The 24,826-nt window shown below is 44.9% G+C and overlaps 2 protein-coding genes across 3 annotated transcripts in view; one reads left to right on the top strand and one right to left on the bottom strand.

Moving 5' to 3' along the window:
* gyg2 (glycogenin 2) overlaps positions 1-12,668 on the top strand; it is a 37,244-nt gene extending 24,576 nt beyond the window's left edge. The window contains exon 10 of the mRNA XM_035636171.2: positions 12,125-12,668. Within this exon, the coding sequence (XP_035492064.1) occupies positions 12,125-12,145 (21 nt within the window). The 3' untranslated portion in view covers positions 12,146-12,668. The remainder of the gene's footprint in view (positions 1-12,124) is intronic.
* Positions 402-24,826, bottom strand: part of mxra5a (matrix-remodelling associated 5a) — a 30,212-nt gene continuing 5,787 nt past the window's right edge. Inside the window, exons 4-13 of one of the 2 annotated variants that reach the window (XM_035636130.2) lie at positions 16,300-16,423; positions 14,792-15,183; positions 12,624-12,911; positions 12,097-12,312; positions 11,832-11,961; positions 10,916-11,306; positions 6,727-10,734; positions 5,313-6,231; positions 4,867-5,193; positions 402-3,948 (exon numbers count right to left, since the gene is read on the bottom strand). In XM_035636130.2, coding sequence (XP_035492023.2) covers positions 2,358-3,948; positions 4,867-5,193; positions 5,313-6,231; positions 6,727-10,734; positions 10,916-11,306; positions 11,832-11,961; positions 12,097-12,287 — 7,557 coding nt within the window. In that variant the 5' untranslated portion in view covers positions 12,288-12,312; positions 12,624-12,911; positions 14,792-15,183; positions 16,300-16,423 and the 3' untranslated portion in view covers positions 402-2,357. Of the gene's footprint in view, positions 3,949-4,866; positions 5,194-5,312; positions 6,232-6,726; positions 10,735-10,915; positions 11,307-11,831; positions 11,962-12,096; positions 12,390-12,623; positions 12,912-14,791; positions 15,184-16,299; positions 16,424-24,826 lie in introns of those variants that run through there. The other variant, XM_035636112.2, reaches the window with a different exon arrangement.

The following is a 24,826-nucleotide window of genomic DNA, read 5'->3' as shown; positions in this document are numbered from 1 at the left end:
GTTCTTGGCGGGATGATTCATGTTAACCATGCACAACACGGTGAAAAATATTTATTCATTACCAAGGTTGTAATTGAAATAAAAAAATGTAATTAGGCTACGGAACTATAAGGAAAAATGTTTTGACATTGAGAATGTTTGCTCAAGCTCCTCATATTTATCCACACAAATCAATTATTGTAAGAAAAAAAATGTTAAATGCAAGATAGACCTAACATGTAATGCGTACTGCGTCCCTCATATTCATACTCTCCGACTTTGGATTTAATCGTTTAAATTCATTCATTTAACCAGATTAAAGCACTCTGGGCCCTTCCAGGACATAAAAAGTGTTTCCTTTTATATGAAGTATTACTTTTCAAAACCAGTGTAAAAAAAAAAAATATCACTGAAACCTGCTGTTCAGAAAAAGTTTATATTTTATTGTCATCTGCAAAGGATCCATCAGGACTCTACACAATAAAATCCTTGTACTGATTAAAGCACAACGATGTCTTGGTACAAGAATGACCACTTCTTTTAATTCAGATACTCACACTGGACAACAACTAAATCCAAATTAAAACAATGTTAAAACAGTTTGTGTTCAGCGTAAAAACAATCAAAATGTATTGTTAATCCTTAGCCACGACCAACATGGTTCAACTGGCTGTTGATTCTCCTTGTGTTATTCTCTATAGTAGAAACTAAGAAAGATATGCTGACAAAAATTATATTAACAGGCAGTCAGACAGTGCTGACCCTGTTTCCTGTGCCGTCACAAATAAAGTACTTTACACACCACTGCTAGGGATTGGTAAAAATAAATACTTCAGTTAATGAAAAAAAAAAAGGAAAAAGCATTAGGGGTGGTTTTCTGTTAATTGCTTTAGTTTGTGTGTCTGCTTACTTGTGTGTGTGTGTGTGTGTGTGTGTGTAAAAGAATCAATTGCTTCCATGTGAAACACTGGGTGGGGATTGTAGAGGCAACGAGCTGTTACTCTTCCACTTGTTCTTCAGACCAAAGTTGATGAAGAAATTATGAAAGCAAAACATTTTTAGGTGTTTATATTTTTATTGTACAACTATTTGGGTATTAATAAACTTGTTTATCATTTGGATGTGGCCCTTTATTCTACTCCAGGACTGGCACAGAGGGAGAATTTGTTTAATTTATTTTCCCTCCCACATTTCTTGGCTCACCATGTACCTTTCCACATGGGCCACCACCATTTCACTTACACCCTTTACTGCATAAGTAACTGTGATACAAAGCGTCTTATTGATTGATGACTGTGGGTGTGGCCTATTCATCAATATCTTTCATCTCATGCCATTCTCATCGGAAATGTTGTGCAAAATTTTGTAACACACACACACACACACACTCACACAACTTGAAATTGGGCACAGATATACATCTCAATGTCTCAATGTCAAGGCAGAGTTCGCCATGATGGAATCTTTTGCTAATTTGCATAATGTGAAAAACTGTAAAATTACAGACTTTAATCGCAGTACTATCAACACTAAAATGGGAATGTAGTCTATAGACTGAGATACACAATTATGTTAATAATGTGAAACCATACAACCTGGATCTATTGTAGCTGCATCATAATAGCATTGTCCATTGCATTACCCATTTCCTTTGTTCATCCATCATTAACTCCAGTGAAAGTATTTACTTTTGCTAATTCTTTTTTTGGGACAAAAATTAATAACATCACTGAACTAAGTTGTGTTCATCAATGAGCTCAATTCATTAACTATATTTTAGACAAGATGTTATTTATTCTTTGTTGGATTTAGATTTTTTGATGATATATTAAGTGTGTGATTGGTTTCCACTAATTCTTTTAACAGAACTAGCTGACGTTGCTTGGATTTGTCAAGCCTGAAACCCACTTGTTGCTGTTTGTTGCTTTTGGACAATTTAGCTGGTTCCTTTTGTAGTTATATTTCACTAAAATTATGTCTGGCCTGCCTCTATTATCTTGTAGGCTGAGAAAAACAATAACTGTACAGTTATCAATTATAACTAGTAGAGTGGAAATCATTTGGTAAAAGACAATATACAGTCCGAAGGGACTATACAAGTGCTTAGCTTTAAGCTAAATTGCATAATGAAGGAGGAAGGTCCATTGACATTTCCTAGTCATGTGGAATATACTCAAAATTGTGGAAATATAAAGCACCAAATGTCAACTTCTGGCCTCTATACAGCACACTTTCAATGCAGGTTTTATCAACTCATTGTTTCATAATTGTGACAGCAGTTTATACATATTGGATCATTACAAAACATTAGCTGCTTTAAACTAGGCAGTTTCGTGGGCAAACAGTATATCACTGACTATGATGAACAGTGAAATTCTTCAGAACACATTGAGATATGTAGCTTTAGAGTCTATGCCAATGGCGTTCCTGGCTGTGCACCGGTAGATGCCAGCGTCTCCTTGTGTTGGGTTCTGGATGATGAGAGAACCTTGTGGATGGAGATACTTGTTTCCAAAAAGGCGTGGCTGCGCACTGACTGCCAAGCGGGTTTTATCAGGTGTCTCCCATGCCACCTCCACTCTAGGAATCCCAGTTGCTACACAGTTCAGCTGCACAGCAACTCCACGTTTAGCGTAGGTCACAGAGGGAGGGCCATTGGTAATTCGAGGTGGGTATGCAATCACAGTTACTGACACAGAAAGCAGAGCGCTACCGTACTCATTTGCAGCTCGGCATATGTAGGACCCCCGATCATAGACTGATACTTTTTGGATTGCAAGCGTCCCATTAGGCAGTACAGAGTATCGTCCAGCTCTCTGCGGCCTATTGAGGACAACCCCACTGGGTAGTGTCCATGTTAATCTGAGAGGTTCGCCATTGGTTAGACAATGGAGCAATAGTGTTTCCCCATTCATGACGCTAACAGGAGAGTTGTATCTGTTGGAGATCTCTGGCTTTCTTCCCGGGGATAATGTGATTTTACGTTCCACAAGCCCACCAGAATTTTGCCCCAGACAGCGGTACATACCAGCTTCACCAACAGACGGATTACTGATGATCAAGGAGCCATCGGGCCGATGGAAAAACTTAGAGAATCTGGCACCGCTAAGTAAAGGCTTGCCATTCGGTAAGATCCAAGTGACGTGAGGTAGTGTTGAGCCCTCAAAGGAGCAATTCAAAGCCATGGCATTCCCCACAGTCAGTGACAGGCTATCTGTTTTGGGACCTATAAGTTGAGGCCTCTCAACAATCTCTTTCACATCCAAATTAAAGACCAGCCTGACCTCCCCTCCTTCATTCCGAGCAATACAGGCCAGTTGCCCTGAGTCTGTCCTCTTGATTGACCGGATTTCTAAGGTACCATTCTTGTGAACTGTCATTCTGTTGCTGTAGTATGGTGCAGGGAGGATCACATTTTCTGGGAGGACCCACATGATGCGAGGGGTTGGTATTCCCTTTGCCACACAGTCCACCAGTTTCCGCTGATCCTGGACTGCAGTTATCTTGATAGCACTGGCAGTTTCTCTTAGGCCATTGATCATTGGAGGTGTTACTAGGACCTCCAGTCTGATGACTTTATGGTCTTGTCCTGCACTGTTCCTGGCCATGCAGGTGTAGTTACCCCCATCAAAACGTTGGACCTTTTGAACCACCAATGTTCCATCATCCAGGACCTGATATTTGTCTAATGCAGGGGAGATTGCTCTATTTGTAGGCGATATCCATGTGATGACTGGCATTGGTTCCCCTTTGGCATTACATCTAAGTGTAATAGTCTCCCCATAGAAAACCTTGACAATATTTTTATATTTGTCTTGGATTTGTGGTGGGAAAGTTGCAACTTTAACCTTCACTCTGACCTTCATCTCATCTTTGCCAAGTTGGTTCTCGGCATAACAGGTGTAGTCACCTTCTTCTGGCATGCCGACATCATTGAAATACAGGGTCCCATTGTCAAACACCAGGTACCTACAGTACATACAGTTCAAGAAGGAGAGGGAAACAGGTTGTTACACTTTGATGACTTGAGATCAATTAATATATAATCATGTGTTTATTGAGATTTAGACACACTATTACTGACTTTTGTCATGAATTATTCTCTCCTTACTGAAGAAAAAATACCTGGCAGAAACACAGATACTACTACTCTGTTTTTACAATACAAGTATTTTCAGTATGGTCCATGTGTCATGATCAACAGGAAACAATAAATACAGCTGAAATTTTTTTTTGTATTGTAGTAACACATACAAAAACCCCACAAAATTGGTTCATAGGTAAGGAGCCATTAATCTTAGACTGCCACCGTAGCACAGAGTCAGGGAGTAATTTCCAATAATAATAATAATCAGCCTAGTTCTTAATTTGATGAAGTAATGCTATATGGACTATTCTTCATATGTCTCATTTGATTAATTAAAGCTCTACTGTTAGATAAGACAAATGATTGGGTTATTAGTAATAGCATCAAAAGTAATGTTTTTTTAAAAACTTAATTGGTCATTTGAATTATATTTTAAGACAGCAGGACAAACTGCTTCACCAAAAGAAATTGATATACATGTTCCATTAGTTTCATATTGAAGTTGGACTGTACTCAAGAGGTGTGATTTTGAATACAATAGTATTCACAATGGAGACAGCTGGAATTGTCCTGCTTTGGCAATAATTTGGATGCAGGCTGCTCTCCATGAAGGAAGTAATAACCACATTAACAAGAATTCCTGAAATTTGCATTAGTCCTTGTGATTCATTCAATGTCACCACAAGCATCTAGAACAATATTCTATGAACTCTTGGTTTTCAGATTTCAGTAGCAGGTTTCTCAATGAAAGGCAGTCTAAGTTGGACTGCGAATTAATATAGGCCTGCAGCAGCTCATACCTGCGACTGCGTCCTCCACTGACACGGTCTCTCTGTTTGACTGGGTTGACCATGGTGCCATCCGGCAGTGCCCAGCTAATCTCAGGGTTGGGAAGCCCAGAGGCCACACAGTCTACCTTCAAGTCGCCACCGTACACCACCTCCTGTCTGGATCGCTGCTGCTTCTGCTCAATTTTGGCTGGCCTTGTCAGCACATTGACCCTCAGCAGGACATAGTCATCCCCCATCTTGTTACGCGCCACACACAGATAGTCACCACTGTCCTTGTCAGTCATAGAATGAATTGTTATAGTGCCGTTGAGAAAGACTTTGATCCTGGGGTCAAAACTACAGAAACAATACAAACAGTAGTATTAAGAGGACATAGAAAATAAGTGTTTTTTAGACATTTAACTTAGGATGCAGAACATGTATTAAATTACATGTGCATTTTTTAAATTTTTTACCTGTACTGAGAATCCACCAGCTTCTTAGAGGGTGTCCTCCAGATGATCCATGGCTCTGGCTCTCCTGTTGCCACGCAATTAAGCAGCAGCTTACTACCATAGATCACGTCTGTTCTCTGGGGGGATGATGAAGCGATACTGGCCTTGGAAGAGGACGGATTCTTCCTTGTGGTCAAGGTCACGGTTCTCTTGCTTGATGCCACTGTGTTACTGGCTGAGCACTCGTATCTCCCAGCATTTCCTGGGCCCAGTCCCTGTATGAAGAGGGTCCCATTAGGGAAGACCTTAGGGTTGTGTCCATTAAAGAACTGGGAAGCGGTGAGCTGTGCACCATCAGGTGTGATCCAGCGGATGACAGGTTGAGGGGCACCTGTGGCGGTGCAGTGGATGTAGACATTGCTGCCCTCTGGGAAGGTGGAGTTTTCACTTTGTGTCTGTTGAATCACAGGTGGTAATGCTGAAACATAAAGGTGGACTGAGACAGTGTCAGTTCCAGCTGCGCTGCTGCCCATGCACTTATAAATCCCACTGTCTGTGTAACTAGCCTGGCTGATCCGGAGACTTCCGCTCCTTAAGACAGCCACACGCTGCTGCAGGGGCAGACCCATTGGGGCAGCAGCAATGTGAACATGGTTGGGGAGCACCCATACCACTTTAGTCATAGGGTGTCCCTCCACTTTACACTCCAAATCCACTTTTCCACCAAGATGTACTGTGATGTCTCTGTTTCGAGGCTGGAGCACCCGGGGATGCTGAGTCAGGACCACAAGGTTGACCACCATTTTGTCTGTACCATACTGATTCTGGACCGTGCACAGGTACTGGCCCCCGTCCATGCGCTGTGTGTTCCTGATGATTAATGTACCATTTGGATGGACCTCAAACCTTTGAACCCTGGTGTTCTGGGCAATGCTTGCCCCTGCATGAATAGAAAGACAGAGATTTCGTTTATGACAGTGTTTCCTCACACCCAGACTAACATTACAGGTGGAGAATAATTGAAGGACAATTCTAAATATCATGCTGTAATGTTTATGCTATCATCAACAAATAAACTGTACTGTCCAACCATATTGAAGCCTAACAATTCCACTATGTTATACATGTGTAAACATTTTCATTCAGATGTTTATTTGATCAAATATTCAATGGATATATACTGTATGTTACAATAACATGCTGCTAACAGATGCAATATTTCTAATTACATGTATCCACATTTGAATAGATTGTATCAGCATGTGCAAATATTATTGTAAAAGGCAATTTCATTATTATTATGTTGTATATGAATAGATATCATTATTTAACTAATTGAATTACAAGTTATTGATGTTTTCCATAACAGTGTTTATAAAGAAATTAGTGCCAAAGCTGTATGTAAAGCTTATATCACAGTTTGAGTTATACATACCACTGGCAACATTAGTCCATGACAGGAAGGGCTTTGGCTCGCCCTCAGCCTCACAAGGAAGCTGAGCATCTGTTTCAGCTTTCACAGTGAACGTTTGGAAATTGCTCTTAGTTATCCTTGGCTTCCCTCTTGAAATAGATCCTTGTCCAGGTAGATGGTGCATTCTGGATACATCCTGAGTACTTGTTAGCAGTTGCTCTCTGAATGGATTAGTTTGGGTTGCAGTGATTGCTGGGGCAGGAGTGGCCTTCTGCTTAATTGTCTGCCCACTGGTCAGTTTTAAGGCTGGGGATGTCAGTTTGTGGTCAGGTGTCTGGGTTGTACGATGATAGTCTGATATTCTTTTAGGCTCTGATGTGGTGATGGTATGATTGATTTGTTGGTCTTGACTGTGGTTGCCTGGGATCCCAGGAGCCTCCAGGGTAGAGCCATTCAGTGAAAGTCTCACTTTTGATCCTGTTGAAGACATTTTGGGTAGTGTGACATGTGACACCTCTTTGGATGGGATCACAGGATCAGGTTTTGGTGAGGTAGCAGGGGGAGCTGTTGTTATTGTGGTAGTTGTGATAGAAGGGTCCATTAAAATTATGTTTCTGGTTTCGTTAATATGATCTACCTCTGTCTCATTGCTCGGGGTGTTATGTTGACTGGAACTATTATAATATCTTTCAGACAGTTTGGGTTTCCTTGTGGTAACCTGTTCTGTCTCCAAATCGCCCTCAAAAAGCAAACTTGGTGTTGTAATAAAGCCACTCGAAGTGTATCCAGTTGTTGGCTTGATTTCATGCTCAATCATGAAAGCAGATGAGGCAGCTTCTTTCACAAGCCTCTCTCCACTGTCCATTTCAGTGGGTGTGTATTGATTGTCTTGGACATCTGTTTGCGCTGTTGCAGTGTAAAAACCCACAGAGGAATTGTCAGGAAAGGGCACAGGTCCAAGGCCTCCTGTAACAGTTGCCCTTTGTGTCTCTAAAAGTCTAACAGGTGGAAGAGGGCTGCCTGTAAATGTCTGCTGAGTGTCTGACGTGAGCACATCAAAATGCTCTGGGGGAGTTGCATTCTCTGAGATACTCAAGGCTGTTTGAGTAGCCGTCTTTCCGTGACCCACTGCTGGAGAGGCTGTTGGAAATGATGGTGCCACTGATGGGCTTTTGAGTAGTGGTTCGGCAATGGGTTGAATGTGGTCCTTAGTTTTGGGGGGAGAAGTTGGAAGCGAAGAGGGTTTTGTGGTTGGCTTGTTGTCATGCCTGGAGACTGTGCTTTCTTTATGACTCAGTCTGCCTGATGACGCGGCTTGGCTGCTGGTGAATGGAACAGTGGTATTGAATTTGGCTGTTGTAACTTCTAATGGTTCTATTTTTAGATATGTGGAAGCAGTGGTCCTGACTGTTGCTAGGGGAGCATTTGCAGGGGTGGTGGCAGTAAACTGGGTGGGTTTAATCTGCTTTTGTTTCCTTCTGTCTGGTCTTTTCCTCCGACTCCCATTCCTTCCCCTGGAGTTAGGCCGTTGGAGGCCCGGGGGCAATTGTGCTCCGGGTTGACTCCTTGCTGTGGTGGGCACAGGGGTAGTTGTTAGATATGCTGTTGTGAGCATTGCTTGAGACTGCAAGTCATCATGTGTAATGTCCTTTGGCTGAGTATGCAGCTGTGATATTGTTGTAGTCTCACTGAGATATTTTCCATTTTCTTCTTGGCTTGTCCCTGATTCATTTGGTTTGACTGAAGGGATAATTTGACTTCCACTTGAAAAAAGCTCTCCGGGATTATTAGAGCTGGCAACGACATTCGGTTTATCTGTATTCTCATCCCTCTCAGATGCCTTGGACCGATCAGCTGTTGTGACAGCATTAACATCTGTATCTGTGCTATGGTTGTCTCGTAGAGAAAATGTACTGCTGCTTACACTGTTTGAGTTCGCCTGCCAGAAAGTGACAGCATGTAAAGGAACAGATGTGGTCTGTGGGAGGGAAAGTACACTGGTTGAAGTTTTGTATTGATCCAAGTTTGTATCATGACTTGTGTGCCTTATGTTGTAGGTAGTCTGCATAGTGTGTGGCTCTGTTGTTGTATGTATGATTTGTGTGCGCTGACTGTTTGATGTCATTTCATGTGCATTATGTGCGGCGTCGTGGTCAGATGTGTCATGGGTGCCTTGACTTTGTGTGCTGTGTTTATTAGTTGTCATTTGTGTATGTAGAATTGGAGTGTGTGGTGTTGAGAGGTCATCTTGGCTCTCTTTCTCCTGCACAGTCACGCCATCTGATGACCCTTCAACAATATGCTCTGACTGTGTTGCCTGCTCGGTCAGTCTACTCTCATTTGAGTGCTGAGGTGATGTTTCTGTATTCTGAGCATTTCTATCTCTAATCTTAGCCAAAATATCGGCCCATTTCTCTGGGCTAATTTTACTCTTTGACACATTAATCCTCCTCCTGCTCTCAACTATTTGTTTCCTGTCTTCAACGTGTGATCCTGTTGGTTTTCGAAGCACTGGTGGCCTCCGCCACATATTCCTTGATGGATGAATGCCCTTCCTCCCTGGGACCACACCTCCTGGGATTTTTCTTTTCAAAGGATCCTGCCGGATCGCTGGAGACATTTCTCGAGTAACCTCGATGTCCCCTGATGCCTCCTCTGTATCATCTGTCAGGACTTTAATCTGAGTGTTAACCCCTGAGGCTGACTGAGGTCTCGCTGGAAACTTCCTCAAAGGTCTAAGGAGCCCTTTGTGCCTCACAACTGTGATTTTTTCAGAGAGTGTATCAACGCCGTGTTGATTCATGGCAATACATTTATAATAGCCACTATCTAATAATTGAGTCTGTGGGATGTGTAGAGTGCCGTTGGAATAGACGAAAGCTCTGGAGGATTTGGCTTGAAAACTAACAACGCTGTTGCTTGGTAGAATCCAGTCAATTTCAGCATCGGGAGAGCCAGATGCCCTGCAAGGCAAGGAAACGGGTTTCCCTGCAAATACCTCCGTGGGTGTAATTGAGGAATCCTCTCCTGGGGCGGGGCTGGAGGATTCCTGCACCGTCAGATAGAATGACAAAACAGCCAGGTCTCCGTGAACCTTGGCAATGCAGTAGTAAATTCCTGAGTCTGTGTGGCTGACAGATTTAATGACCAGCCTTCCATCACTGGACACAGAAACCCTGTTGTCTGGACTGCTGTACGGTGCCTCCGCTTTGGAGCCTTCAGGTAGCATCCACTGAATAACTGCTTGACCAGAACTGTGCACGTTACAGTACATTTGACTTTGGCTTCCCAGGATGGCACTCAACACTTTATGGGTTGTGTTTGTTGACTCGATCAAGACCCATGTCCTTTTCTGTCTCCGCGCCTGCTCTACCGCCACCGTCTCTGACAGGTCCGTGCTGAGGATCAATTTTACTATCTTGGCTGATGATTGAAGTCTGTTCAGCTGAAGGTCTGCAGTTGCCTGCATCAGCCATGCAGGCTGGGCCATGACGTCAACTTTAACACCTGTGTAGTAAAGAGCATCCTTCTCAGAGTCCTGTCTATACACATAGGTTGGATGCGGCTCTTTGCTGAGCATAGCCCGCCTTTGTAAGTGGGCTGGCACATTGCTGTAGTAAGCGATTAGCCTCCACAGTCGCTCATACTTTTCTCTATCAACAGGACATTCAAGATCCACTGATAAAGTGATGTTGGAGGCCAGCTGGAACTGGTTGACCTGCTCCCAGTTGATCTTGTTAATCTCTCTTGGTTTACCAACACTACACTGCAGATCGACCTCGTTTCCATGTTCATCAGACAAGCCTAGTGACATGTTTCCAAATGGTTCCCTGAAGTTGTCTGAGGTCATGACCTCACTTTCGGTGTCCTCGGGTGGGGAAGTCCTGTGAGGAGAAGTGATGACAGGGCTGCTGCATACCAGGTTCTCCACAGCCTGGAGCTCTTTCTTCTCCAGGTGCCTGGGAGAGGAACACATAGGACACAGTTCGCCACCAGGAAGGGCTTTGTCCTTTTTACATTTCAAAACACCTAGGGCAAAAGAAAATAAGAAAACTGTTATTAGATAAGAACATGAGGCGGTCTTGAATGAACATGTTTGATCAAATTTTCAAATACATAAATCACTGGACATAACCAAGACTCTAAAGTCTCGGTTACTCTTTTTTTTTCTACAAGAATAATGATGGTCCTGAATTATCGCAAGACTAACCTGATGAGGATTTATCCCAGTCATAGAGCCACCTCATGTTGCAGTCACAGGTCCACGGGTTCCCATGGAGATACAAGTTTTCCAGCTGAGGCATGGTCGCCACCAGCCCTGAGGGTAGTGACGTGAGTCTGTTGTCTGACAGGTGGAGGTGCTTCAGGGTGGAGACGTGGAACTGGCTCATTAATGTGAATGTGGTGAATGTCGCTGGATGCAGCTGCTGAAGCTGGTTGCCTTCCAGCTGCAGCAGTCGCAGGGATGTGAGGCCCTGGAAGGCATCTGGGTGGATAAACTCCAGTCGATTGTGGTCCAGGTGTAACCTGGCCAAAGACCACAGACCCTGAAGGGTGTGTCTGTTGAGCTCCTTCAGCTTGTTGTAGCTAACCTTCAGCATCTAAGGCAATAGGCATCAAGGAGAAACAAAGTCATAATTAGTAATCATGACAGCATGCATCTCTTCAACTCTGCCACACCCAATCACAAATATTCTTCACATCCCAGCACACCCACATCCATGAACTCTGGATAAAAATGTTGGATATAGTTTTAATAAATGCTGTGTGTTAGATATTATGTAGATATTATGCAGGTAGAAATGTTATTCACGCTTTTACTATGCGAAGCATAGATTAGATTTACAGTTTGTCTAACATTCCAGCTTAAGAATATCTAAAAAAAAAAATTATAATTCAGTGTGTGATCCAGGGTAAGGCTTCAGATTTATCTCTTTTGTTTTTTTAAAGAACACAAAAAGAAATGTCAGGTAGCTGTTTTACACATTCATGATATTAGAGCCAAGAGAGACCAGCAACAAACTGATATACTGTAGTTGGGGTTCAGTGTCCTGTTAAGGGATATCTCAACTATCACATTCATTCATTCCAAGTTTACATTTTGATGGTGTGTGCCACCAGTGTACCTGCAATGACACAAGGTCCCTGAACACCCCATCAGGTAGAGTGTGGATGTCATTTCCATGGACCATCAGAAGCTCCAGCTTCCTCAGACCCGCCAGGGATTTGTCTGTGATCGTATTAATGCTGTTAAACCTGAAACAACGAAACCAGAACAAGTCAACTCATGAGAAACAATGAATGATCCTGGGTATTTTCCTGCTTTGCTTAAAAAATACATTAAGACTGTATCACAATAACAGATATGCCGAGTCAAAGCCAGGGACTGACCCCAGGTTCATGCGCTCCACATTTTTAGATACAGCGGCCGGGACGGTGATGAGGGAGCGGAAGGTGCAGTGGAGCTCCGTGGGCTGGGGGCAGGAGCAGGGCCGGGGGCAAGAGACGGAGGCGACATGGCGGAAGGTCATCAGCACCAGCAGGGTCTGGAGGACGCACGCGGCCGCCGGGTCCATCTTCATCCGGCAAGAGGAGCACTCACGGCAGCTGCGGCGAGTAATGAGTACAAAAACACTGACAAAACTGATATCAATGTTATTACAATAATATAATAATAATGCCATTATTATTATTATTATTAGTAGTAGTAGTAGTGGTGGTGATGATGGTGTTGGGAGAATAAAATAAGCTCAGATATTGACATCCCTTAAGGTAAACTACTTGTACATCCTTGGCACATATTTGTTGTTTTTTATTTAGTTTTTTGTTTTTATTCTGTTCATACAAATGTATCTATTTACTCTTAGTCCTTTTTGTTTTTCGTTTTTGTCATTGTTTGTCTGCTCTACGTGCCTTACCTTGATCACCCCCTGGGGATAAATAAAGTTCTCTTGAATCTTGAATCTTGAATCCTAAACGTTGTTTGCCGGAGTGCCCGTGATTAAACTCCTCGCGTTGCTCTGCAGCGGCTTTCACAGCCAAAACATGCTCCCGACATGTTCCCTTCGGTGTATTATTTCCCGCTGAACATTCCCGACGACTTCCAGCTTGTCCCCTTTATCCCCCGCAACCGAGTAAAAGATGCTCTCACCTCAAACTCTCGAAGGCATCTCCCTCGGAAACTCCTCACGCTCCATTCCAACGCGCTGCGGACAGAGTCGAAGGAAAGACCTCGTCACGGCCCAAGTTTAAAGGACAAAAGGAAAGAAGAAGGAAAAAATTTGCAGAAAAAGTGAAACTTCGAAGACGACGGGCACAAAGTCGGCGTCACGCAAACGGGCAGACGGGAGGACTAATAAAGCGTGCACGGAGTGGCAGACGGGCGCGCGTCTTGACGCACAGCACCGGATCGGACGCCAGTGCGCGCTGCGGACCTCCGGCGAGGAATGAGGGAGGGGGGGGGGGGGGGGGAGCCTGCGGCGCGCGCCGCGGAGACGCGACAGGAGGAGCCTGGAGTCTGCGGACGGGCCGTCCGAGGAGAGCTCGAGTGGCACTTGGCTGACAATATGATCCCGTAGCGCGGGCCGGAGCGCGCGGGGTCGCCGCGGAGCCCAGGGCCTCGCTGATGAGCCGTATTGGGGGGAAAAAAAGCGGGAAATAGGATGAAAATGGAAAAAAGTTGGAATGATGAATAATTTACAAACAGTGCACGTGACGGGAGTGCGCAGAGCGTTTGACAGTGATGAGGCGGGTGTGGTTCACGGAGTCCTTGAACATTTCTGGAGCTTTCCGTCACTCTCGTGGCTTTCATCATCATCCTCGTCCTCATAATGCGGTTCGCTCAGCTGAAATCACAGGATCCATGGACAAGAGCTACCTTCACTCACTCGACAATAGATGGTCATTATTGTAATATTACTGTCAGACCTCATAATCATCGTCGATATTATTATTATCATCATCCTCATTATTAGTGTTACTATTATGTATGGGATCCTGCAGATGCTACATCTTTTTGTTATCATATTTTATATTCTTATTTTTTACTATAGTGCAGGAGGAAGATGCAGGATGAGATTTCCATGAACCATTTTAATAATTATCAGGCTCTATTGCTCTTGTGCAGCCTCATAATTTAACATGAACTTTATCTTTGAAAGTTGCACGCGTTGACTTGCCAGCTTGACCTTGACGTTTCAAAAGGCAGCATGGTTCACGGTTGAGTTTGGGATGTTTGGAATGCTGAACCAAAATCAGAAAGCGGACTTTAATATAGCAAAGTAACATGAGACAGCACACAATAGGGCACATTTGGTGATACTCTGATGAAAGCCGGTTCTTTGCCTTTAGGGCTTACAGTACCTTGGCCCATTAGCTCTGGCTAATGAGCAGTCAAGTGGTGATCTTATTGCGAAATGAATTAAAAGAAGAAGAAATAACATCCAAATCAACTTAATGTATTGGATTCCGTTGCTTCATTTTAATTACAGGTTGTAAGTACTAGTCGAAACTCAACAGCTGACTGTCCAAACACCTCATTACGATAAATAGTTTTATTGTCAAGTGACATTTGTGAGTCAGCATCGGTCTTTAACCAGGGAACAAAGTCACATGAATACTATTTATACTTCTGATTGTACCCTGTTGACCTATATTTCACAAAAATGTAACCTAAATGCTTGCGTCCCCTATAATTTTTTTTTATGATCAATATTAATTGTGGGTTGGGGGGGTGCAAACTTTTTCCAGATTCAGATCCACTGCACTAAGGAAATACTTATTTTAATCCAAACTATGATCTTTCCTTAAACCTCACCAAGTCGTTTTTGTGGAACTCGAACTGCTGATTCTCTCCATCAGACACGTCATGTGATATGACAACATGTGAAATGTGTCTCGGGGATTACAAAAAAGGGGGGTGGGGGCCTAATATTTCATAATATTGGTAGAATTGAATTACTACTGAATTAATAAAAAGGCAACCATAAAGTGTCTGTCGAATTGCAGGATTCTCTGTCTGATTGAAGGAGAGGCCAGCTGTGTGCTGATAGAACACTTCATGAACACTGACTCACAACTGACTCACCATGTGAACAACATGTAGTCTAGACACATGCCGGTTGGAAACCAGTTGCCAGGACGATCTGCAGGGAAAGTCGAGGAGGTCTGTTGCTGCGTCATGTTGTGGAGAGCAACCCGGGTGTCTGACTCCGGAGCTTGTTTAACGGGGCTTCAGCACTGGTCTTGACACACCACCTGGACTGTTGGCTTTGGCTGCTGAGCGCACCTCCTCCCCATCACCTACGTGCTGCGGCCCAGAGGCCCGCGGCTGCTGAATCCCGGCTTTGTGACAGTGTTTAAGTTGGAACAAAGTGGAGGTCAGGGGTGACGGAGGGACGGCAGTGCAGGGCCTCCTGTTCCCGCCGCCGGACTGACATCCTCCATCCGTCATGGTGTCACAACAGGCCCATAGCATGCCTGCACCAAAACCACATGGAAGTAAGGTCAGCGAAGCTCCGCGCCCTGTGTTGCTGTAGGTCCGAAGAAAGACTACTATGAGGAATGAATATTTCATAGAGCTCCTGGAGGCGTCGAGCTCACAGCTCTTTCCAAAATTAGATTCACTTCTCTTCGGTTTCACATTGGCCTCCGGCCAGTCTCCATTTCAGGGTTTTGTTGATGAAATCACCAGAATAACACCTGGTATTAACGTGTGACCTCTATCTGATACACAGGGCTTTATATTACACATGGTATGGGTCGTAAGATTTGTCATTCTTCATCACGGATGGATCTCAACTTGTTACGAAGGCGCTCCACATAAAAGCATCAAATGCCAACTCGGCGAATGGAACAGGGCTGTGTGATGTGATCTTGGCACAGTGGCCACGCCGGTCCTGTATACATATACGCAAACGCAGGAAAAGGAGCTGCTCTAAAACTGTGATTGACAGTTTTTCTGAGCCTCACTAACCCCTAAATATTATTTACAATGTCTTATTTTGTCTCATTCGTGTGTGCAGAGTGCCAACAAGACGTCAGCCAACTTGGCCAGAGGGAGTCTGTCAGGGAAGCCTGTGGACATCTTGTCAGTGTATACACTCAGCAAGCAACTTTTACTGGAATGAACCAGGGGGACGGGGACGGGGGGGAGACATCTTTCTTACTGCAGGACTGTTGCACAATATTAGTCTGCATTTGTTTAGGCATTTTGACCAAGTTTCAAACAGGAAATGAACAATGACCGATGTTTGTCAACCCCTCCTTCCACACTGACCTCCTGACCTGCATGACATTACATAACAACGTCACGTGACTCATTTTTTCAACGACCAATTGAAGGTCGGGGTTTGATTCGAGGTCATCCCAGCGTGGGCCCTGAACGCTTCCTGCCTCTGTGATTGTAAGTCGCTTTTGGCAAAAGCAGCAGCAAAAATGAATGTGAAACCCATTCAAGGCTCTAATGTGCTATAGAACAGTGGGCAGACAGGTCAAATAACTGTTTGATAAAAGTGCACTGTTTCAATCAGGAGAAACTTATAGAGAATAAGTTATAACTTATTGCTAAGAGTGTGAATGGACTTGGGCTCTTACAGTGGAAGGGGTTCCTGTAAGGTCGGTGCTTTGGAGCTGAAGGTAACACCTCCCGCAGCCTGGTCACTGGTGTTAGTGGTGAAGAGGGACGGAGCAGGAGGTCGGAACGTCCCATCAAAGGCTCCTGATTGGACACGCACAGTAATGACAGCATAGAGAAAGAGAGAGAGAGGGGGGAAAGAGAGATTTTCAAAGTTTTGACAGCTTACAAGTGACTGGCTAAAGGGCGAGCATGTCCACGTGAGTGTGAGTGTGTGTGAGCTCAGACACAGAAGAACAACCGTGAGTGTGACTTACACAAAAAGAGTCGTCCTGACTTGAGAAATCATATCAACATATCAAGTGATGACATGTCAACTTGGGTCTTCTGCCCTCCGGTGGACAAAACAACTCGGTATTGCAGGTGGAAGTGTTCCTGAAAGCATTAACTCAGGTGGTCCCGCAACAAAAAAAATGAGCTGTGGGCCATTATTGACCCCGCGGTAGTTTGGCTTTTATGTCTATGACATATTAAATATGCAGAAAATCACAATCCAGATGGTGTTTTGCTAATTGACGTAGATGTAAATGGATATTATGGGTTGAAATTTGGGTCAAGATCATGCAGTTCTATGTGTCGTCTGTCCGCCCAGTGTTGTGGCGGTGCCAGATGATGAGTGGATGAGGGACCCTCTGTCCCCAGCCAGCTACCGTGACCTGAAAGCAAATACGTTTAAGGTCCGTGTGTCCCCGTGTGAGACAGACGGGCCGCTCCGAAATGCAATAAAAGAGTCACTGAGAGTATCCCTGCTTTTTTACACACACTGTAAACCTCAGGCAGACATATGGCTCTCATATGTGCTCGCGATGACTCCCTGTGATCTAATGATGGTTTGCTTGGAGAGACGCCCGCGGAGCCCACGGCGAGCGAGCGCCTGGATACAGTTCTGACATTACGTAAACACCAGGGGAAGCATAATGCCCGGAAAGTTAGAAGGTGAACTCCTCAACATCTGCAGACGCATCCCGGGGACGCGGGGCTTCGAGGGTGACGGGGCTGCAGAAGGTAAAGGGATTAGCACCTCATCCCTCCTCCCGCCAGACCGCTTCTCAGCGAGAGAGGCAGCGCAAGGTGAGGCAGGATCCCTCGAGATTCACTCACACGCCCACACCACTTTGGCCTGAGAAAGCCAGATAGAAGTGACACTGCTTGACTGAACTTTAAGTCATTATAGAGTAACAGCAGCCTGACAGTCCGTGTCACAGCTTGACCTCATGTGTGACCCACAGCAAATGACAGCAGTGGGGCCAATGTCAATCAAACTGTTTGTTCATTATTTTGAAAGGAAGGGACAGTAAATGGACTGCATTTATATAGCGCTCCTCTAGTCTTATTGAACACTCAAGGTGTCAAATCACATTTACCCATTCACACACATTCGGGTATGTATGACTTTTTTTTTTTTGTTATTCATACACATTCATCCACTGCCAGAAGAGCCGCCAGGGGCAATTCAGGGTTGAGTGCCTTGCACAAGGACACACGGACATGTGGACTGGGGAAAGCTGGGATCGACGAGTCTACTTCCTGAGCCAAATGACTGTAATTGATATTTTCACAATGACAACATATTAAATGACGGAAATGTAAAAACAAAATGAAATCATCTGAGTCTGCAGCTCCCCTCAGCTTTAGTGAGCTTTGCAGGGAGTTTTTTTGCCCTGATCGCAAGTTAACTGTTCCAGTTCGCGGTCACCGCTCTCGAAGAGCTGTCTCAAGCTGCAACAGCTGTTTTCAGATATTAAAAAAAGTTGGATGGTCGGAAAAGACCAAAAACAGAGAATTATTGTGTGAGATTAGTCAGTTGGACACACACACACACACACACACCACTTCCCATCATCCACTGTGTCTCAGTTTGGATACATTTGTAAATACAATATGAACTTAATCGTTTAGTGCATGAATTTCAACAGGGTGGTCTTCCCTATTTATGCTGGTATATGTTAGTGCTGCACACCGAAGAGGGTGCTGACTTTTGTTGTTTTTCCACAAATGACCACGACAATAAATATCCATTCTTCTATTCTTTCTAAATCAAACAGAAAATTTATGCTTCCATGTATCGTCATACTATCATAAAGTATCTTCATCTCCCTCACTGTGCTCTAAATCTTGCTCTAGCTACAAATCCCTGAAGTTTCCATGCACACACACCCACCCACACACACACACACACACACACACGCACGCACACAAACAGAGGAATAACATCTGTTCTCTTGTCCTTCAGATGTACCTACAGTAGCAGGCACCGAGCTGCACAAAAACAAACGGCACACTCCCCACTCCCACACAGGACCATCTCAAATATGAATACCCAATGCATTAATATGCCATGAGCATAATCAATGTGTATTTACAAAAAGAAAGAAAGAGGAGTAAGGCGATATTCGGATAACTATTGGATAACATGCTCTGAAATCTGTTCCGCACAGGATGAGTTACTATAACTCCATTGCTATCCTCAAAATCTTAATCTCCTAATAATTTGGTTTATGACTTTAAGGGTCGCAGGGGGGCTGGAGCCAATCCCAGCTGACATTGGGCGAGAAGTGGGGGTTCACCCTGGACAGGTCGCCAACGTATCACAGGCCAACATACAGAACACATCCATTCACGTGGTAACCCCTTTTCACACCTATGGTCAATAGTCACATTTATCCAATTTAACTAACCCAGGGAGACACAGAGAAAACATATATATATATACGTTGTCGTCTTCCAGTCCTGAGTCTGGACCGGAGCCAGCTGTGCAGTTCAGATGTAACCCTAACCCTGTCGAACAGTGCGCAGACGGCTCGCAGTTATCCTTCCGACGCTCAACTCGAGCCATGTGTCAAAACATCAACACTGAGCTCTACGAGAAATCACATGGTTATCGGATTTGGGGGATGAAAGACAACCGGGGAAGATGATATCACAAAGGGCGCGATGATCCTTTAATATGGACACATTCAATTATGTAAATATCACCATGGGTAAGTGGCTGGTAGCTATTCCTTCTTGTACTTGTGCAGTTGTGCGTGCTCAGACGCAGGTTTCTGGGTCAGCGGAGCCTTTTCCTGCGTTTTGCATTCTGCCGGCTTGCAGCCTCACTGGAGAGAATAAACAGCCTCCCCTGCCTGCTGTGCTGCAGCTGTGCTCTCAGCCCGCAGATGCCTCTGGCTGGTGGATAGAAAAAAACAAAAAAAAAAACAGGAATGGCTGCGCCTGCCATCATAAAGAGCCACCTGAGACGGAGGAGCAGCGGGTCAGCCTGCGCCTGGCTGCCAGGTGCCGGGGAGCCTGGCTGTCATTAAACATACACACTAATTACAGGACTGGGACGGGGTTCACATTGAACACACACACTTATGCCAACAGGCACACGGACACATGAATGGACGCACACACTTGGGCCAGGGGGTAAAGGAATTTAAGGCGTTTCCTGTCCACTCGAACATATAAGTTCAGGAGAACGTTGCTGCTTTTCGTGATAATTTCCACTTTGTAGTTCATACTTAATGACAAAACAATCATTCTTCCACTTGTTATTTCACTGATGATGACTGAGAACACATTATTAACTTTCTCACTGCTTTTCGCCTATACGCTTGTTTTAAGATCACAAGTTCAATTTGTCTCCACTGAGAAAACTGCACGACTCCAGAAATGGTCAAATACAAAAGGAATTTGACACATTTTAAATGGAATTTGACGAGCATATAGTTGCTCATACTTGATCCAACTGTTCTATTTTAAAAATCTTGATATACAAGTACCAGTGTTAGACACCTAGATTTCATGGAAGCACTGATATATGGAGCTAATAATAGGTCATTCATAAATTGTGTTGGCCTCTGACTTGAACTCAAACACAGGACTTTCACACGTGTCGTTCACTATGTGAGACAGAAAGTGTGAATGTGGGAAAACCTTTGTGGTTACCATGACGACAAAGGTCTGGTATGCCCGTTGTTGGACCGCACATGTGGGTCGTATCTGATGGCAGGACAAACAACCGGTATGACTGTTTAGGTTGAAGGTCTTGCATGTTTGCATTTGACAAAGTTTGCATAATGTTCTGCATGAAATCTTTACTAAAATCAATATTCAAAGTCTGTAGGCCTAACTAGGCCTTTAGCTAACCACGGTGCATACCATAGACAATATAGGAAAATGGATGTAGTCACCGGGTCCGGAAAATGAATCCCGTGGCTAAAGTGCCTGGAGCCTGTATTCTCTGGAATCACCAGCAGAGGGCGCCTCACTGGTTACAAAAATAATCATTTTTCCTGAGGAGTTTATGGTTCAATTTCTAGTGTCAAGTCCTCTTCGTTACAACATGATGTCCATTTTGTAAATCGTGGTCTCATTTAGAATAAAATAGACGATTAAGCACTGCAGTGTGGATACGGCGTGATTGACAGCTGGTCCGTCCATTCCGTGCATGTGTAGGTGGGCGCGCAGTGGACGATCTCTCAGTCAGACCCCACCCCCAATTCTACGTCTGGTGTCAAAAACCCAAGATGGCGTCAAAACGACGGCTCACAAACCAACAATAAGTCATGGGAACATGATACAGTGGATGATGACTACACAACGTGTTAACTCGCCAACCAATTCTTTCCAAATGCAGCACATTGGTATCAGATGAGGTCTAACGCAGGTACTGTGGATGGTTCCATATGTGTGGGGAGGGGGGGGGGGACTTTCCTCACTCCAGGGAGCAACAGATCAGCTGTCAATGACACACAGATGAGTAACGCAGTTGGATCATGAGAAAGCTATGCATGGGAATGATGATTTGCGAGCTAGAGTTGCCTGGGAGAGCGGAGCTGTTTGGTGGCCACCTGTTTTTTGAACATTCTGTTGTCTCGTTGCCACGAGATCTCATCCTAGTTGCTCTGGATGACCTGGCAGCCCGGGGTCACGGGGTGATTTTCTCCTCGTGCCTTTTGAGACATTGTCCTAGCGACTTCACAGATCACGGAGACAAGACCCGATTCTGTCGTGACATCCCTGCTCCTGATGGTCCCCTTGGCGCTATCGATACCCGGGTAGTAATGCTTAAAATCGGAGGCTCGTCCGCCCTCCGGAGCGTCTTCCCTCTCGGCATCATCCTCTCCCCTGGGCACGAGCCAGCCACTCTGTTTCCTCAGCTGGGGATGGGAAATTCAGCTGGGCCCATTTGTCTCCATCAGCAGAGGGATGCCTCTCCAGAGAATAATGCTCAGCCTTTCCAGAACTGCTCATACGGCTCAAGAGTTGCAAAATAACACACGTTGCAGAGCCGCTGGCCGTTCGGAAGCTGCCGAACAGCAAACTGAGAGCCAGTGTTTAGTTCAATTATACCTGGAGTGAAGAATTGAGGGTCTGGGCAGGAAGCGCTGAGAAAGGGATATTTCAGCAATATTGACCTTTCAGTAAAACGTTGGACACGAGCCAGTGAGATGATACGATGGAAGTGATGACAGGGACGTTCGGGAGGCCGCCGTGCAAACACTAACTCACTGTTGGTGTCAATTTTTGTGAATACACTGAAAATACAGTGCAACAATTGATCTGGTTTGAGGTGAAGGGCTGTGCTCCGTTCAGCAGAATGATCTAATGTCTGGACTGTTTTCAAACTAAATGTGTTAGGGAAAGAAATAATTCGGGTCCTGGAATGTGTAGGAGGATCTTACTCCTGCTCAAGACACTGCTGACTCAGCCGCAGCTTCTAAATTAATAGATTTTATTGTGGCAAGAAATGCTAGAAAGTGCGCAAAATGTTTTAACCCTCCATATCGCCACTTTTTGTTTGTTGCTCTCTGGTAATATCCATTGAAATGTCTTCCAGAACAGCTTTAGTGCAAATGTTTTGTGTTTTCCTGATAGATATCAAGCTTCATCCCCCTCCTGCTCTGGTGCGCCTCGTCCGAAAGAAAGCCCACGGTCATGCTCTGTGATCATTTCGCACTCTGCAAAATGTAAAGAGACAGAGCCAAGGCATAGTTGAAACATAGTAAAGGTGATTGCATGTGCTCCTCGTCCCGGGAGAAACATAAAAGATCACAGAACACAAACACACACACACACACACAGACTTACACACTGTACCTGCGAGCAAAAACCCGATACAAGCAGTGAAACATAACAAATATGGGATGCTAGTTAGAAGGGCAGATGGAAAAGCGGAGAGTTAAACGGATGCAGTCGAGAAAAAGAAACACATGCAGGGAAGGCTGGACGAGCAGATGGAGAGGGGATCACAGGGGCCGATGCCAAACAGTCACACGGAGACAAGGAGGAAGCAGGAAGAGAGAAACATGCTCCGACAGCTCAGCGACACCTGCCCTCGTGTAGCAAACTCCACGCGTACAGTCGGGATCCTGATCTTCATACATCCAAATGATCAGTATACTTCAATTCAGCGCCAAATCACAACATATATAATCTCAAGGCACTTTAGGTAGTAAGTAATCTGCGTGTTAATCTGTTAAATAATATGTTTGTGATGCTCCCCTCTGGCCTCAGGACCAAAACCTCACGGCACAAGAACATCAGCTTCCTCCCCTCTGCGGCCTTATCGTCACATTAACACACACACACACGCACGCACACACACACACACACACACACACACACACACACACACTAACACACACACACACACACACACACACACCATTCCTGCTCATTACACCACTTTGACTTGTTGCACATCTTCTCCTGAACATCATGCACAGCTGTAAATCTCATGCTACATATTGCACATATTCTTAGATAGTTTGACTTTTAGTGTACAGTTTTCTTCAGTTATTGCTCTTTCTCTTTGTACTCACAGCGCTTGCTTTTTTAATCTGTATAATTAGCTTCATCCTCCCCTTATTTTTCTATTCACCATGTCTGCTGTGCACCAGCCACCAAAGCAAATTCCTTGCATGTGAGAACCTACTTGGCAAAAACACGATTCTGATTCTGATTCAGGAGGTTCGAGACGAGAGCCACGCCAACGCCCGTGGCGATGAAAAAGAAATGGAATTACCAATCCAACGAGCCCCCTTTTTTTTCTTCCTATTGCTACGTGAAGGGGAAAATTCAGAGTCCCCACGATAATGGGATAATCTCCATCTTTTATAAACCTCAACACACGTTTTGAAAACGTGCATTATACTGTATCTGCTCTGCAAAGCCCCATGCAGATGTTTGTGTTGATGATGTTTTCTGTCAAAAAGTCAGATTAACCCAGACTGCTGATACATGCAGGTGTGAAAGTAGGCGGGGCTTCAAACGTACATATCTCGCTCTCTTGTCTTTCTTACTCACTTCCTCTCACGGTTAGGGTCAGACGAATGTGTGCGGCAATGTTCAATGCGACCACGTTTGGGAAGTTCGCGACCGTGTCCCATTACTGGCATCAAGACGACAAAGACAGAAGGAGCAGAGTTGGCGGGAGAGATCGGGGGAGGCACTGTTTTTATGTCTCAAGTTTTGACCCAACAACATGAGGGTCATACTGAATATGACGCTACAGTCAAGCCAGTTAGTCTTCGCAGTGAGCGGTGACCAAGCAACCAGTGGAGGCTGTGTGCAACTTCCTGTACCGGACCAGGAAACAGTCCGTTCGCACAGACCACTGTAACGTGGCGACAACTGCAAAGGCGTCCCTCGACATTTAACCTGAATAAGACCAAGTGATTCTCTGCACACTCTCTGAAACGAAAACAGAAATTGTGCAGTTTTTGTAAAAAGAAGACATATTAGCTGTCAGGAATTAGGATGATTCATGGACTTGCGGTGGGCCGAGTGAGCGGGGCAGCAGCGTCGGGAAGCTTTTCCTGGCCAGCAGCACGATGAATCTCCGAGTCGCTCCCTCGCTCTTGTCTTACAGCCATCAGTTTGTGTTTTTCATGTTTCCTATCCTCCGGTGCCAAGACGATGTTTCAAATTGCGCCAAATCCCCGCGTCTTGCTCGGCGGGAAAGTGTCTGCCGAGCACCGGCAAAAACATTGACTCTGCGTGTCGGGGGGGGGGGTCACGAGGCTAAGTGGGCTTAATGTGCAAACAAGCATGGCCGAACAGCTGAGTGGTGTCCCGAGGCGGGGAGGAAGGGAAACGCTATTATGAAAATCCGTGAGCGAAATGAAACGTGTCTAGCGACGGCGAGAGCTCCGGAGGATTGTCAGACCCACATCCGAACCACATGGGAGGTTAGCGAGAGGAGCCCGGGCTGATGAAGCTCCTACTGGTGCCTTAAAAAGATGGCCTTTCTCCAGAGGGCTTGGCTTGATGTGAGAGAGAACGCCGGGGGGAGAGAGAGACAGCGAGACTAGACTGTGTGTAACACTGTGTGTGTGTGTGTGTGTGTCTGTGTCTCCAGAGGACTTAGGGACGCGGCGCAGAACCCCAATCACATCCAGCTGCTGCGCTGCGGCGCTGTTCGATGATGGATGTGTTCGATGCTCGCGAAGAACAAAGCGGCGGATGAAGAAATGGCTCTCTAGTCTTTTTTGCCCCGAT

Source organism: Scophthalmus maximus, chromosome 1, assembly GCF_022379125.1.
Source record: "Scophthalmus maximus strain ysfricsl-2021 chromosome 1, ASM2237912v1, whole genome shotgun sequence".
Taxonomy (NCBI): domain Eukaryota; kingdom Metazoa; phylum Chordata; class Actinopteri; order Pleuronectiformes; family Scophthalmidae; genus Scophthalmus; species Scophthalmus maximus.
This window is presented reverse-complemented; position numbering and strand designations above follow the sequence as displayed.